Genomic DNA, 15,652 nt, shown 5'->3' on the forward strand with positions numbered 1-15,652 from the left:
CTCACTCATCATGTGGTTACGATGGTCTGAGAGTCTATAGCCTGCTCTCCAATGGCCCTCCCATTGCCACAGTGTGTGGCTCCACCATCCCGGGGCCCTTCTACACCCTGGGGCCCATGCGCCTCAACTTCTACTCCGACTCAGTGATCTCTGACACAGGCTTTATGGCCCAGTACTCTGTTTATGGTCAGTACGTGGATCTGCACTTTTTCATTTATCTTCAAGACATTTGTTATCATTTGCCTCAACATTTGTGGATTTTCTATTTCCTTACAAATAGTACCTCCTAGGGATGGGACGAGATCTCGTGCCTCGAGATGTTGCAAGATCAAATTGCCAGGAGACTGTACGCAGCTATGAGCAGCTGTATTTAAAACACAGAGACTAGTAGCTCACATATTCAGACAGAAAACACTGTTTCAATTTTGATTTTGTAGTAACGGGACCAATACTGATGTAGATAGTTAATTTTAAAAAGTACTAAAAAAATACTATGATAAATTATTCACCCACAGACAGTGCTGGACATGCAGTGTTTTCCACACTTAAAGGCTGTTTGAAATTATCCACATGGAGATATTTAGGGCTTTATTTGGGGGGTTGGGCTTTATTTATTTATTGGAGCAACAGAGAGAACAGAGGAGCAGATCTAGTTTTACTCTAATCATTTAAATAACAAGCATGAAGTGTAATAGACACATTGTGCATTGAATATATTGTAATAATCAGTAGTGATGCATTTACACTGAAGCCTAATGGTTGTTAAATGCATTTATTCTATTAAAACATCATAAAAATGACTTATTTTGGTCATTTTTATAAACCAATTTAAAATCAGTGTGAATTGATCCGATTATTGTAAATTATTTCAAAATCTCTTCTCGTCTTTCTGTTTTTCTGTCTCATCCCGTGGTGCCTCCTCCCTGTAGTCCAGTTGTGGATTATGACTATAGCGTTACCTGTTGTGTGTGTTTTAGAATGTGGAGGGTTCTTCAACAGCTCCTCTGGCACCATCAGCAGTCCAGCCCACTCCCTCACAGACTACCTCCACAACATCAACTGTTCCTACCACATCATGGTCCAGGACAACCGCGTCATCGACCTCAAGTGAGACCGGATTCTTGTCCTCTCGGGGCTAGTGCTGGTTTTATTATCACTATGTGCCTCCTGGTCTATACCAGGAGGATACTAAAACTTTCATAGGATCAGTTTTATACAGCACTTTTCTGGACACTCAAAGACACTTTACAGAGCATTATTCATTCACTCCACACTTGGTGGTGGTAAACTACTGCTGTAGCCACAGCTGCCCTACGGCAGACTGACGGAAGCGAGGCTGCCAATCTGCTCCATCGGCCCCTCCAACCACCACATCACGCATACATCACTTTCATACTTTCAGTGTAGGTGAAGTGCTTTGCCTAAGGACACAACAACAGTTACTGTGACTGGCGCCCCCCTGTGGCTCAAGATTTTCCCAGTGTCTCCCATCGAAGTACTGACCAGGCCTGGCCCTGCTTAGCTTCTGAGATCTGACAGGATCAGACTTTGACAAGCCGGTATGACTTTAGTTACTATTAACTTTATTAACATGTTGGTTTGGTAAAACCTGGACCTTGTTTAGTCCTGTTATAGGCCTTTTTTATTTCTGTTTGAGATCTGGTGAATTGTTTTTTAGTCCTGATTTGGTCTTGGTTTAATCCTGGTTTACTAGTCCAGTTATTTCTAATGTTCACATTTTCCTGTTGGGTCCTGGTTCGAGCCAAGTTTAGTCCGAATGGTAGTCCTGGTTTAGTTCCAGTCTAGTCTATGTCTATGCCACTGATACAGTGTTTGAGACCAGGATTGGTCCTAGTTTGTGTAAACAGAAGTATTTGTTGTGTGTTTGTGTTGAGGTTTAACCACTTTAACCTGGAGGTGTCGTCATCCTGTCGCTATGACTTCGTGGCGGTGTACGACGGACCGGACACTGCGGCTCCTCTGATGGGGACGTTCTGTGGCTCTGAGCTGCCTCCCAGTCTGAGGTCCTCCTCCAACCACCTGTACCTGGTGTTCAGGACAGACAGCTCCATTAGCGGGGAGGGCTGGAGGGCCACCTACGGCCAGACTCTGGGTACTGCACTGTCCCCTGCACTGTCCCCTGCACTGTCCCCTGCACTGTCCCCTGCACTGTCCCCTGCACTGTCCCCTGCACTGTCCTCTGCTCTGTCCTCTGCTCTGTCCTCTGCTCTGTCCTCTGCTCTGTCCTCTGCTCTGTCCTCTGTGCTGATGTGGAACAGAGATTAGCTGAATGCATAATAGTAGCGCTCAATATATTACAATCAAATAAAAATCACAGTTTGAGTTGGTGCAATTATCAAATCACAATGACTACTGTTATTTGGATAATAGAAAGTCCTCTGCAAAGAACAACTAATTTTGTATCTTTATAGAAAAATCTTGTAGTTTTGACCTCTACAACCATGTTCTGAAATACACTGTATTAGTTCATCTGTTCAGATTTCAGGTTTCTCTCAAAGGTTAATGCTCCTGATCTACAGTATCTCTGCTGTGAAGGCTGGCAACTGAAATGAATCAGATAAATATAATGGTGCTTGGTTCTGTGGTTTACATTATGAAACACCATTAAAGGCTCTATACCAGATTTTTACTGTCTTAAAAACATGAAAAACAGAACTAGTTGATTTTTAACAGTTTGCAGTGGTTCAAAGTTCTTCCTCACTTTCCTTATGGATTCTGAGCATCCTAATTATCCACCACGATGAGATTATAAGTGTTTTTCACAACTTTCACTGTTGTGAATGTGACTAGAGAGTTTTGCTGTAACAGTAATTGGATGCAGACAGTACACTGTGGACTTATTTTGATCTCAGGAGACGCTTATACAATATATAAACAGTCATGTACAGAGACTTCAAATACAGCAGAACATTGAAGGAATTAAATATCAGTTTTTTTCATTCACAACATTATATAAATCTCCACTGTATGCTGAAGGTAAAATGACTGCTCATCTTTTAAGACCTTTACTCACATTATTGCGTTAGTTTAACAGTTAATACTTCCATCTTCTCTCAGCTGTGATGATTCTTGGGCATTCACATATTACACTGACTGACTGTTTTTTATTATTATTATAGTGTCTTACACATTTGTGCCCAGCCCGCATGGGCTCACAAGAGTCTGTAAACAGATTCACAGACGACTGCAGACCAACAAATAAACAAATAACCACTCTGATATAAACATATTCTAGTCATACCTACTACATACTACACACTACATACTCTAGTCATACAGGATATAGTATTTGTTGTCTCCTGCCCCAGGCTCTAGAGATATAACAAACTAAAACAAAAACCTCCTCATTATAAAGCCATCTCATAATTTTATAATCCAGCAACCAGAATACATCATGGTTTGATGACTGTACAGTAGCAAATAAAATATTCCTTACTGTATTGTGATGTATTATAAATCCATGTAATAGTGATTGTGGTGTGCCTTAGGGCCAGCTCAGGGCTGCGGGGGCTACCTGTCCATGCCCATGGGGATGCTGGGCTCTCCAGACGTGGACTTAGACGGCCACTATGAGCCTCTACTGGACTGCACCTGGATCATCGAGATGCCTGTCAACAGAGCGGTTAACCTGAGCTTCACCTCCTTCGAGCTGGAGAGCTCCTCCACCTGCCGCTTCGACTACGTCAAGGTGAACACACTTTTATCAGATTCTTATTTTTCTGGGGGGGGGGAGTTTCATCTTCATTTATTGCTAGTTTTCAGATTATACTCCCAGATGGCAAGAAACAGTTTTCCCTCTTGCTTACATTGTACAATAGCTGGGTTTCATGTGACGTCACAGGGCTACGTTTGTCAGCACGCAAAATCAGATGGAGGGCAGGAAGTGAACTGTAGTTTACAGCTGTGCCAATTGTTCTAGCCGAGAAAAGGAAAGCGATTTTTTTTTTTTTTTTTTTTTTTTTTTTTTTTTAAAGAGTACCGAATATAGTCGTCCACAAAGGTCAGAAATGGGAAAAGCTGACAGAACAAAGCTGTAAAAAGTGGGTTACAAACCTATGTTTGCAGTCGGGAGGAGCAGAATCCGCAAATGCTTGTGTCTGCAGTGACCACTTTGACAAAGGTATGTTACAAAGTTAAATAGTTTTTTGTGGTTTACCTAAACATAAACGAATCATTAATGACTAATGGCTAACGACGTTGGTTGACATTAAACAGTTCGGATAGATCGGTTACTGCTGATACACTGCAGTTTTTCCCATAACAGTCTATACACATAAAATAAGAGAAACACTCACCCTGGCGAAGACCAAACAATAATCATCATTTAGGCATTTTGCACCAAGGTTGAGGACCCATCCACTGTCAAAAAAAGTGATATGCCTCCAAACTTTTGTACGCCTTCATCTGTTGTCTGGTGTAGAACGGTGTCTGGAGAACTAGATAGTTTGTGATATCCTCTGCCTCGATTGTCTGCAAATCTTTTACTTCGGTCTAAAATTCTCTCATTTTCAATAAGATGGGGTCACGTCGAATATATTTGTCGACTAACTGCTCGTACTTTTGCCTTGCTACTGGCTCTAAATCCTTACAATAAGAACTCTTCTCCATATCTGTATTCTCCATAGCCGTGTTTGTCTTCACTTCCTGCCCTCCACCTGAAATTTGCGCATCATCATGATCACGTGACTGAAACCCACCTATTGTACTTTTATGAAATATCTTATAATAAAATAAAGTAATTTGACTAACATTCTAGAATTTATACTGAGCTGAACAACAGGTCACAATTCTATGGTGGAATTTGCTGTTTAACTGTGAGGGGGACATGCTTTGTAAAAGCGGTGTGTTAACTGTTATTTGGATTTGTTGACCTGATTTTTCGGTGAATATTACTGGGCTTATCCACATGAAATAAACAGACACAAAGATCAGCATTGCCTTCATCTGCATAAATAAACAAAAGGGAAATTCTTTGTTCACAATAGCTTCAGAAAGTGCTATGGTTCAACCCCAAGGATGTGACTCTTGTCAGTTGAAAGGACATAAGGTTAATACGTTTGAGAAGCTGATCCCAAACAAAATATATCAAGGTTCAACATTTGTGAATCGTAAGTTTGGAGATTTTTTTTTAAAAACAGTGAACCTCCCATAGAGTTCTGCTGACCCCTGCCCTTTGTCTGAAACTATGACATCATCAAAGTCTAGAACGTGAACTGAACCTACTGAGTTACAATTCAATGACTGTTAAATGATCTTCCTTTGGTCTTGTCACTATATTGTGCTTACTTGTGTGTCCCTCAGATCTACGACGGGGACAGTAGTCACTGGCCCCTCGTGGGGACCCTGTGTGGAAACTCTCTCCCCTCCTTCTTTGTGTCTAGTGGGAACTTCCTGACAGTGGAGTTTAAGTCAGACAGCTCAGTGGAGAGGGCTGGCTTCAACGCGACCTACATGTCTGTGCCATGTGAGTCCAAGCAGTGTTTGTGTGTGTGTGTTTGACAGCTTTAATCATGTTACAACACTGTTCCCTCATCACAGCCTAGCTGCAGGTGTATTTAGCTTCTTTCAAGTCTCTGAGCAGTTACTAATCACATGCTTTGAATTTATCAAGGATTGTTGCATCCCAGGTAGAAAGCAAGGTTTAAATCACATGAAATGCCAAAGCAAAGGTACTCAAGGGCCCCTATTACACCATTTATTAAAATATATATTATAATATAGTTTCCTCATGACAAACAGACCTGGAGATGTGTTTTGTTTCATTCACATATTTACCACACAAACACTGCACATCTCAGACAGAAAATACTGTTCCAGTTTGTGATTTCATGTGGTAATGCAGGAAGAGCTCTATTGTGTTTTTACACTGCATACATCTTCACTACTACACTACTTATTTGGATAATTTCAGAACAGGAATTGCTAATCTCTATTAAACTAAATGTAAAAGGTAGGACTTCAGGGAAGGCGAAGAAGCGAGCGGCGGCATAATTCTCTAGCTCCCCGATGGCCCGCAAACCCCTTCTTTAACGACATATTACAGTAAAGTTGAAACTACAAGCAGTATGTCAGGGGGTACCAAGAGAAAGACGAGAGTAAATATTCAAGATATTGTAAATGAAGTGGACTCTGCAACTGCAGAAGAGGTCGATGCTAGCGAGTTAGCAGAAAACGTGACCATGGATGCTATCCAAGCTAACATATTAGCGGCGCTGAAAAATGTTCAAGAAGACATAAAAAAGGAGTTAAACGACAAAATTGACACGTTAAAGACTGAAGTGAGTGGATTTAGCGAAGAAATGGGAAAGCGCATGGATGGCCTGTGTACAGATTTGAACAATGTGACACAGAGAGTGGAGGAGACCGAGCAGAGAGTGGCCGACATGGAAGTGTTCAATGTGGATGTCAAAGACGCACTCGAGCACACGTTAAAACTGCAGCTAGAACTCCAAACACGGCTGTCAGACATCGAGTCAAGGACACGAAGAAACAATATTCGAGTCCACGGGATCGTTGAAGAGGCTAACGGAACAAATATCCGAGTATTTATGGAGAATTTTCTGAAATCCGAGTTTTCCCTCCCTGATGCTAGATTAGCCGTCCAGAGATGCCACCGCTCGCTCGGCCCCAGGCCGCCTCCCGGCGCCAACCCAAGGTCTATTGTAATGTGTTTTCTGGAATACAAGACGAAAGAGATGGTTCTCCGCACTGCATGGCGTAAACGGGAGATTCAGTTTAATGGAAGACGCGTCTACTTTGACCAAGACTTTCCCAGTGATATCCTATCCAAACGTAAAACCTACAATTCTGTGAGAAGGGCACTCAAAGAAAAGGGACATCGCTTCCAAATTCTCTACCCGGATAGACTCCGCATGTCTATTGGGGAAGACGGTGACAGTGTTGTTTATAATAATGCGGAGGAAACATTTAAAGACCTGAAGAGGAGAGGGCTTTTGCCGATGGGAGCGGAACACGCAGCAGACGCAGAGCCGACACCGAGTGACGAGGAAGTGGAATAGAGATGAGCTAACACGCAATATCCAGGCGAAGTTGAAGGTGTTTAAACACAACATATTCTGATGCATCGGCCACCGCGTGGGAGAGGAGTTCTACAAATGTTTCAAACGAGTTCCTATCGGCCATCGGGGATAACGCTTCCACATCATGTGCTGTCGTGAAGGACAGGAGATGGAGAGTGGCAGCACGGTGAGGGACCCCCTGTCTCCACAGGACCCCCCTCCCAACTTTGAAGGTGGACATTCGCTTCACTTTTAAAGGTCATGTATGTTTAATGTTCAGGTTTGTTCATGTTCCTTTTGTGTCTGTGTTTTTATGAGCATCTAGAAGGAAATAGTTTGAATTTGTTCTGTTTCATTAATGGTGGATAAACAAAAATATACTGTCATCTCTCTTAATGTAAACGGTCTACATAATCCTGTTAAAAGAAGTAAAGTAATTGCAAAAATTAAAAAGGGAAAATATGATATTATATTCTGGCAAGAAATATGGGTTTCAATAATATGTATTACTCTTCTGTTACAAAGAGCAATTCAAGAGGAGTTGCTATTTTAATACCAAATGATAATGATAATACCAGAGTGAATTTTCAATATACATCCCAGATAAGTGACAAGGATGGGTGTTACAATTTAGTTAAAGGACATATGTGTGGTGGCATAGAGGGGTTAACACAGGGGAATGTTAAATTTTATAATAAATTGTTGCAACAACACCACCCCAAATCTAGTTTGGGAAAATAGTCTAAATGTAAGGCACACAGGTAAGCAGATCAATGAGTGTGAGAGCCAAATTCCATCATTTACACAATCTTTATTTTCTCTATTTTAAAACACAGATTTAAGTTCCTTAAAAGTAGCTACATCAATATAAATAGGCAAAACAGTAAAACATGTGGAGAGAACACCAACAAACAGGTACAAAATGTTGAATACAAAGAGCGAAACCCCAAACCAGAAAAAACAAAACGGAAACAAAACAAAAGTAAAGCAAAACAGCAGAGGCGGTGTGTTCACACCGCTGCAGGCCACCGCTGACCCTGCGGTTGGAAGTGACAGTGCACAATCCCAGGCTGAATCAAAGGCAACTTTACGCAGAACTACTGCATCCAGACGTGGTCCAAACATGGACCGGCACACGCTGCCGCCACAGTTTAGGGGACACGGCGGCGCACAGCCAAGCGCAATGGGGCGAGGGACTCACTCGGCTCACCCGTGGAACTGTCGGAAGAGGTAAAAGCGCACACTAGGTGCGTTACTATAAAGCAGCCCAGTTACGAATATTGATAAATTGGTGTGACCCAAGTTGTGACGCTAAATGGAAAGAAATTGACCAGTCATACTTTGATCTCCCATTACAATCTATGCTTGGTGACTGACCTTTAATAAAAATAAAAAATTTAGATTCACAACTATTGCCAACATGGATAAAAACACTAATTAATGTATGAAGTAAAATGCTTAAAAACAAGAACACTGAACAAAGGAACAAAATAATACGTTGGCCAGCATTTGATTCAGAATTTCTACCAGCAAAAACAGATAATAGATTTCAATAATGGTTATTGGATTATATCACTGAAAGGCGTGCTGAAAAGCTTTTTGGAACTCTCAGACAAGTACAATTTGGAAAAACATGACCTTTTTAGATACTTTCAGTTGAGATATTATTTCAATAGAAAAATTTAATTTCTTGCAGAAGAGGGGGATGTGGTAAATTATTTCCTAGAAGCATGCAAAGGTAACTCTCCTAAGAAACAAATAACCATTGCTTACAAATGTCTACAAGCATCAAAGAACATTTCTAGCATATACAGGGCTTGACATGAAGCATATACAAGTACTTGACCGGGCAAGTGGCTATAATTTTTTACTTGCCCGACACCCAGACTTACTTGCCCTGAAAAACAAAATGGTGCTCAGTTAATTATATATTTTTAAATATGTGCACAGGCTAGTGTCGTAGTACTCTAGACTGTTTTTTTTTAGGGCCTGGCTCAGCACAACATGCTCCTGGGGCAGATCTGTGTCGTGTGAAAGAGCCCAGGTCCAGAAATACTGTTAATGCTTTAAAATTTGCTTTTGAAATCCTCGTGTTTGCCCTGGTCAGCCTGTACGGAAGGTGAATACAAGTCTGTTCAGCTGTTAGGGCCTGGCTTGACTGCACGCACATGTCGCTCTATGCGAGCGTAAAAACTGCAACTTTTGGATGTTTAACTTTTAGAATGTATGGAAAGTGAATGAGGACGGCTTCACTGCAGGTGCTAGACGCACATATGGAGCAACGCGTCCTGCACGCGTAGATTTCAGAAAATAGGATCCATCCTATTTTTTTGACACTCTACGCGTATCCCCATCAAAATACACAGAGCATGAATCTTTGGTTGTATTTGTGCCTTTACCGTCAGGACAACGTGCTCCTGGGGCAGTTCTGTGTCATGTAAAAGAGCCCAGGTCTAGAAAGACACTGCGTGTACCCTCTCGTACCAGCATGTATCACAGGGCAGGTTAAACTTTTTAAAACATTCTACCTGCCCATCTGCCTCACGTCATCTGCTCCTTCTTTTCGCGCTCTCGCTCCTCCCTGCATATAGCGCAAACAGGCTCCCTCTTCAATGCCCACAGATTAGAAAAATAATACTAAAACGAATCCAAATTTATGTTACATTGTTGGCACAAAGCAGCACTACTGCTACATGTGGTTGAAGGTTGTTTGTCACGACATGCGTTTGGTAAATGTGGTAAATCCCACTGCAAAACCAGTAAGTGAATGTAACTCCAGTTAGAAACTTCACAAAACGGGTTTAAAAATCCTACCCACTTTATTCACTTTGAAGCAGTTTTGTGTAAAATACCAATGGAAATTTTCTTAAAGAAAGGGTTCTCAAACTGTGGGTGAGAGTCCAAAAAAGGGCAGTGTTCAGTGCAGTACAGTTTGCTTGTCTTAATTTAATCTTAAATTAACATTTATCAGATAAAATGGAGATAGATTTCTAAAAATATTGATATATATGTGCCAAAATAACTGTAAAATACAAATAAATGTCAAAAATTACATAGATGGTCATGATTTGGTCTCGATGGGCCGTGGTCTTGGTCTCGACCCTCAGAGGTCTTGGTCTTGTCCTGGTCTCAGGACCCTGAGGTCTCGGACAGGTCTTGGCCTCAATTAATGCAGTCTTGACTAGAACTCTAGCACAGACATATAAAAACTTTTTTTTCATATGAATACCAACATAACATGACCACAATGACTAAATGGTTTGAGAGACTGGGGCAGAATCTCAAATATATAAAACAAGTTTAAATCATTTCATACTACACTCCACAGTGTAAATATGGAGGGGGAAAAAGAAGCATAAATGAAAAAGTGTCCAAATTTGTATGTATACAAGATGAAAACGATTATCATTGGTCTTCTCATTAAATTGTTCTCTCTTGTATCCACTCAGAGATCTAAGAGTGCCTCAATGTGTCTCAGGTTGTCAGACCCATATGGGCAGGTGACAACTAGAACTAATGTGATTATAGATAAATATGACAGAACATCTATAGTACTGATTGCTGTCATCTGGGACCAATGCTGGGACCAATGAGCAAGTTAATCTGAAACTGTGATACATATTGCCTTTTGCAGTGTAACATTTTGTAATGCAGTATTGCCCCACATATGTAATGGAGTTACACTACTTTGCATTACTTCTGATTTACTTTCTGTATGTTTAAAGTAAATTTTGGCTTCATGAGCTTCACAAATATATAGCCTTATAAGTCCTTCCCGTGGACCCTCGCCCACAGGTTAAGAAACTGACTTTCACTTGCACATTTCAAATATTTTAGTGCCAGTACACCATAGAACTGGACTTGCACGAGCCTATAATCTGCGCAGATAGTGTTGGGTATCGAAACTCTGTTTCAAGTAGGCATCGACCGAAAAGGCCCGGTAAGTACTGGTAAGTACTAAAACACTGGTATTTAAAAAAAAAAAAAAAGTTCGCTCGGTGCCCACTTTCGGTTCATTTCATTAAATGCCCGCGTCAATGAGCCAACACACACTTTAATTTCACTTCAATGTATCAGTAGTGCAGGTGTTCACGCGTCAGTACTGCGCTCTGCGCAAATGTACTGCACAAACAGCGCTCATGTTTAACATGTTGAGCATGTCGTCCATGTGTCCAAACGAAGTGCAGTGTGTCTCTTACCGGTAAAACAGAAGAGCTGAAGAAACACGGTGCAGCATGAAACTTGTATCCACCCGAAAACACCCAGTCTCCAGTGCGGGGCGTTTATAGTGTCTCAAAGCCAAAGTGCGTAATAATAAATCCACATCCAGTCACAGCCTGCAGTGTCCGCGTCAAATTTAAGCCAAACATAATATTAACCAAAGCTCCGCAAAAACCCTGCTCCTCATTGGTAAATATATCCAGCGTGGAGCGCGTGTGCGTAAAGATGTAAAGAGGCTTGATAAATATATGGCAAATTTTTGGAGTTGGGTTTAGCCGTGAGTTCGCTTTTCATTCCGACGTGTCATGAAGTTTCCTAGATATGTGAGATGTGACGGTAGAATGAGAGACAGAAAAAAGGGGTGGAGTGGCGCGGTTTGCACTAAGGGACATTTTTGATTGACTGGGCAAAGATTGTGGAGCAGGAGGCAGCATAATACTACGTCCGTTTTATTTAAGATGCCTACAGTCAGTGGGAAAGACAGAACATTGACAGTGATGCGCACAGCAACGCGCATGAAGTGAGCACTTGTCACCGTGGCCGTTTTTCATGGCAGTCCAAAAGGTTGGACATATCTGTTCCTTTCACGGAAATGAAAAAAATGCGTTATGAACAGACATCCCGTCGCTTTGTTTATCAACCAAATAAATAGTTATTATTATTAGGGGACTAGATTTGTGTCGCTTTATTTTCACTAGGCAGAGGAGAGTACTTGCCCGGACAAAAGTTTTAGTTGCCCCGGGCCAGCGGACAACCGTTAATGTCGAGCCCAGATATATATTAAAGAAGCATGGGGAAAAGACTCTAATATTACAATATCTGAGGTTGACTGGTATAATATGTGCAGAACCGCAATGACCACCTCCTGCTCGGGTCTTTGGAGGGAATTTACATGGAAAACTGTTGTACTGTACGTTTTTTGTTACACCCTATATTAAGAGTAAGCAGAATAATGATCCAGAGAGGGCTCAGTGTTGGAGAGACTGTGGTGATGTCAGAGCAGGGCATTTTCACATATTTTGGGATTGTGTTAAGATCGCACCTTACTGGACAATGGTGATAAAAGCTATTCAAAGTATATTCGGATTAGACCTGTCAATATCACTGGGATTTACTGAAGTCTTTTTTTGTAATATTGCATGTGGAACACAGAAATCAGATTAATATCTTTTGTCAATACTGTTGGCTGGAGCAAAGAAAGCCATTACCAGGAAATGGTTGTGTCAAGATGAACCTGTACTCACCGACTGGATCAAAGTAGTTAACGAAATTTATGACATGGAGAGACTGACATTTTCATTGAGACGTTCTACTGTTAAATGTAACAGGTATTGTAGGAAATGGGCCAATTATTTGGCTTCGATATATTAATACTGTGAAGATAGATAATTATGGTTTTACTCTAGATACTCTGAATTTTATCTTATTTGGTTTTGTTTTGGTCTGCACTTTTGTTTTGTTTTGTTCTATAAATGTATTAAAATTTTCAAACACATACAAAAATAAAGTTTAAAAAACTTGAAAACTACAGTTTCATAACATCACTCTGTTCCACCAGAGCATTTTGAGCTTTGGAGATGTAGAAAAGGTTACTTAAACGTGTGAATGAATCAAAACACAACTTCACATATGTTTTTGAGGAGGTAACAACATTCTAACATGGTTTAAAGCTCACAAGAGTCAGTTTTGTGTAATATAATCTAATCCTTTGTCCCCCCCCCAAGTGGCATGTGGAGGGATCCTGAATGCGACCACGGCCGCGCAGACCCTGGCATCGCCCTCCTTCCCTCAGCCCTACCCCCCCTTCACCTCCTGCCGCTGGGTGCTGGATGCCCCCCCTCAGGAGACCATTCGTGTGGCCGTGCAGATCTTTGTACTCCAACCCAGCCAGAGCTGCTCCACTAACTACCTGGAGATGAGGGACTGGCCTCTGGTGGGTGCTCCTCTGAGGACACTACAGATAACCATGCTAAAAGTGGAACACAAACCTAACTCAGTTTCTCACAGAGACGCTAAAGAATAATAATTACTATATCATGCCATCAGTTTCATGGTTCCATTTATTCATGGTTCCTGCATATAACAATATGTAATAATGTGGTCTTTGGTATCATAGTCCATCTTCATCTTTTCTGGAGCATTATCTCCACTTTAAGTGGCACCCCTAGAGCGCAATCCAAGGCTGAATTAAATGAAATCTTGTGTTACTTTTTCCCAGGGAGATTATGGCCAGTCCCATAAATTCTGTTCTGCAGACTCACACCCTCCAGACTTCTACAGCGTGGGCAGAAGCATCCACATCAACTTCAAATCAGACACCTACATGACGGGCAACGGCCTGAGCCTCACCTATCAGATCGCAGGTAAGTGGACAGAACAGCGGAGTACAACTTGAACACTAAAGGGGAAATATTACGTCAAATCAGCTTACAAATGCACATGTGATAATGGTGTTCCCTCATCTTTATCGTACTCAGTTGTATTTGAATTGATCTAAGTGAGTAGTACTTCTTTATCATCCTGTATTGTATACTGTATAAAACTGAAGAGTGAAGTTAAGTGCATCACAGTTGGCAGAAATCGGACATCTTGAATATAGAAGAATAAAGATTACAAATATGCATGAATCACTCTAAATACTGTGAGTGAGTAAAAGAGAAGATAAACTATTATAACATGGTGAAAAGCTATACAAAGTTGATAAGTTTTATTTACATAACAAGCCTGTCCTGATTATGGAAATAATTGATCAAAACACCCTCCCCAAAAAGTTAGGCTAATATAAGCTTTCAGTGATGTGTTTGTGTGTGTTTGTGTTTGTGTGTGTGTTTGTGTGTGTAGGCTGCAGCAGAACCTATGAACAGGAGTATGGGTATCTGAAGAGTCCAGGCTGGCCTGACATCTACCCACACAATCAGGACTGCACCATCATCCTCCGAGCTCCAGCCAACCACATCCTCTCCTTCTTCTTCAACAGCTTCAACATGGAAAACCACCCCCAGTGCTCCTCTGACTACCTGGAGGTACAGCCCCTCTCACCCAAACTGTGTAAAGGACAGAAAAGAACTATGTAGGATCTGTGTGTGAATAATCTACTAACACTTTTTTAATCCATCATATGTTCTCGTAGAATAGTATTCATGAGATAAAACACAATTATTTACACAAAGTATTTGTAGTGCACATTTTGTACTTTTGCACACAACTTAACTAGAAGTGATTTCTTGAGGTCTAAGGTGCTATAAAATCAAAGAGCATCAAAAAAGTAAAGCCATAGTATGTAACTTTTTAGCTAATAAATAGATTAAAATAAAAACGTAGCTACAATCTTCCACAGTAAGACGGCATTCTCTATGGAGGATGTTCTAAAGTCTGCTTTGAACTTTCTATTTCTGTGGAATCATGCAGCGACCTGCCACCTCCACAAAGTTATACACTGTACCTTTAAGATGAAAGAATTACAAAAAACGCAAACCATCTAGAGAGAGTTCATAGGCACCAGGGGTGTCCAGACTGTGGCCCACTGACCACTTTTTGTTTTACCTCTGGGCTTTCTGCTGAATTAGCCCAAATGACCAAAAATGTTACTTTTTACAGCAAATTTTGAACATTTCTGTCATTATAACATACAAACCAAACATTCTGATGTGATACAGACTTAGATAGATATTCCAAGCCTCACTGAAGTTGTGGGGGCTCAGTTAAAGCTACTATGAAACATTTTGAATGATTCACTTTGTAGTTTTTGTTTTTGTTATTGGCCTTGTGTGCTCATGTGTACCCTCTTGTGTCAGGTGCGTAATGGCAGCTCTGCAGATTCTCCTCTCCTGGGGAAGTTCTGTGGCAGCACCGTTCCCAGCCCCGTGTTCCCTCAGTCCAACCAGCTGTACCTGCGCTTCAAGTCCAACTTCTCCCTCGCTCTGGACGGCTTTGAGGCCAGCTGGACCTCCTCCCCCCACGGTCAGCACCCAGTATATCACATCTATATCTTATTATATTTCATTATTTTTTAAGTGTTCTATCAGTTTTGTCGATATATCGCCAAAAGTATTTTTTGGTGTATTTTACTAAATCATTTTGTTACAGCTACAGTTTTGTTGTTTGTTCAGAGGAAAGAAACTCATTTATGTGACACATTTGACATTTTTGCTGTTTTTTTGTTGTTTTTTTAACTTAGTTTTTATTAAGTTTAAGATATCACAGCTTGTGCATTATGGTCAGTTACAAAGCCGGTTAGATATATGTTAAAATGGACAATGCACAAGTATCATTATTAGTATATAGAAAAAGAACAAAAACAATAACAATGACAAAGGCAGTTATACATTTACAATAATAATAATAATAATAACAGATTAAGAAGCAAAACAAAACAAAAACATAATAATAAT

The 15,652-nt window shown here is 40.9% G+C and overlaps 1 protein-coding gene across 1 annotated transcript in view; it reads left to right on the forward strand.

Annotated features, from left to right (window-relative positions):
- Positions 1-15,221, forward strand: part of cubn (cubilin (intrinsic factor-cobalamin receptor)) — a gene marked incomplete at its 3' end in the record, with an annotated part of 109,625 nt that extends 94,404 nt beyond the window's left edge. The window contains exons 58-66 of the mRNA XM_055150849.1: positions 1-186; positions 978-1,107; positions 1,896-2,113; positions 3,510-3,709; positions 5,323-5,485; positions 12,986-13,194; positions 13,480-13,624; positions 14,103-14,284; positions 15,056-15,221. Coding sequence (XP_055006824.1) covers positions 1-186; positions 978-1,107; positions 1,896-2,113; positions 3,510-3,709; positions 5,323-5,485; positions 12,986-13,194; positions 13,480-13,624; positions 14,103-14,284; positions 15,056-15,221 — 1,599 coding nt within the window. The remainder of the gene's footprint in view (positions 187-977; positions 1,108-1,895; positions 2,114-3,509; positions 3,710-5,322; positions 5,486-12,985; positions 13,195-13,479; positions 13,625-14,102; positions 14,285-15,055) is intronic.
- Between the last annotated feature and the right edge of the window lie 431 nt (positions 15,222-15,652).

The sequence above is a fragment of the Boleophthalmus pectinirostris genome, unplaced genomic scaffold, assembly GCF_026225935.1.
Source record: "Boleophthalmus pectinirostris isolate CB_2022bp ecotype Guang Dong unplaced genomic scaffold, ASM2622593v1 HiC_scaffold_15, whole genome shotgun sequence".
NCBI classification, from domain to species: domain Eukaryota; kingdom Metazoa; phylum Chordata; class Actinopteri; order Gobiiformes; family Gobiidae; genus Boleophthalmus; species Boleophthalmus pectinirostris.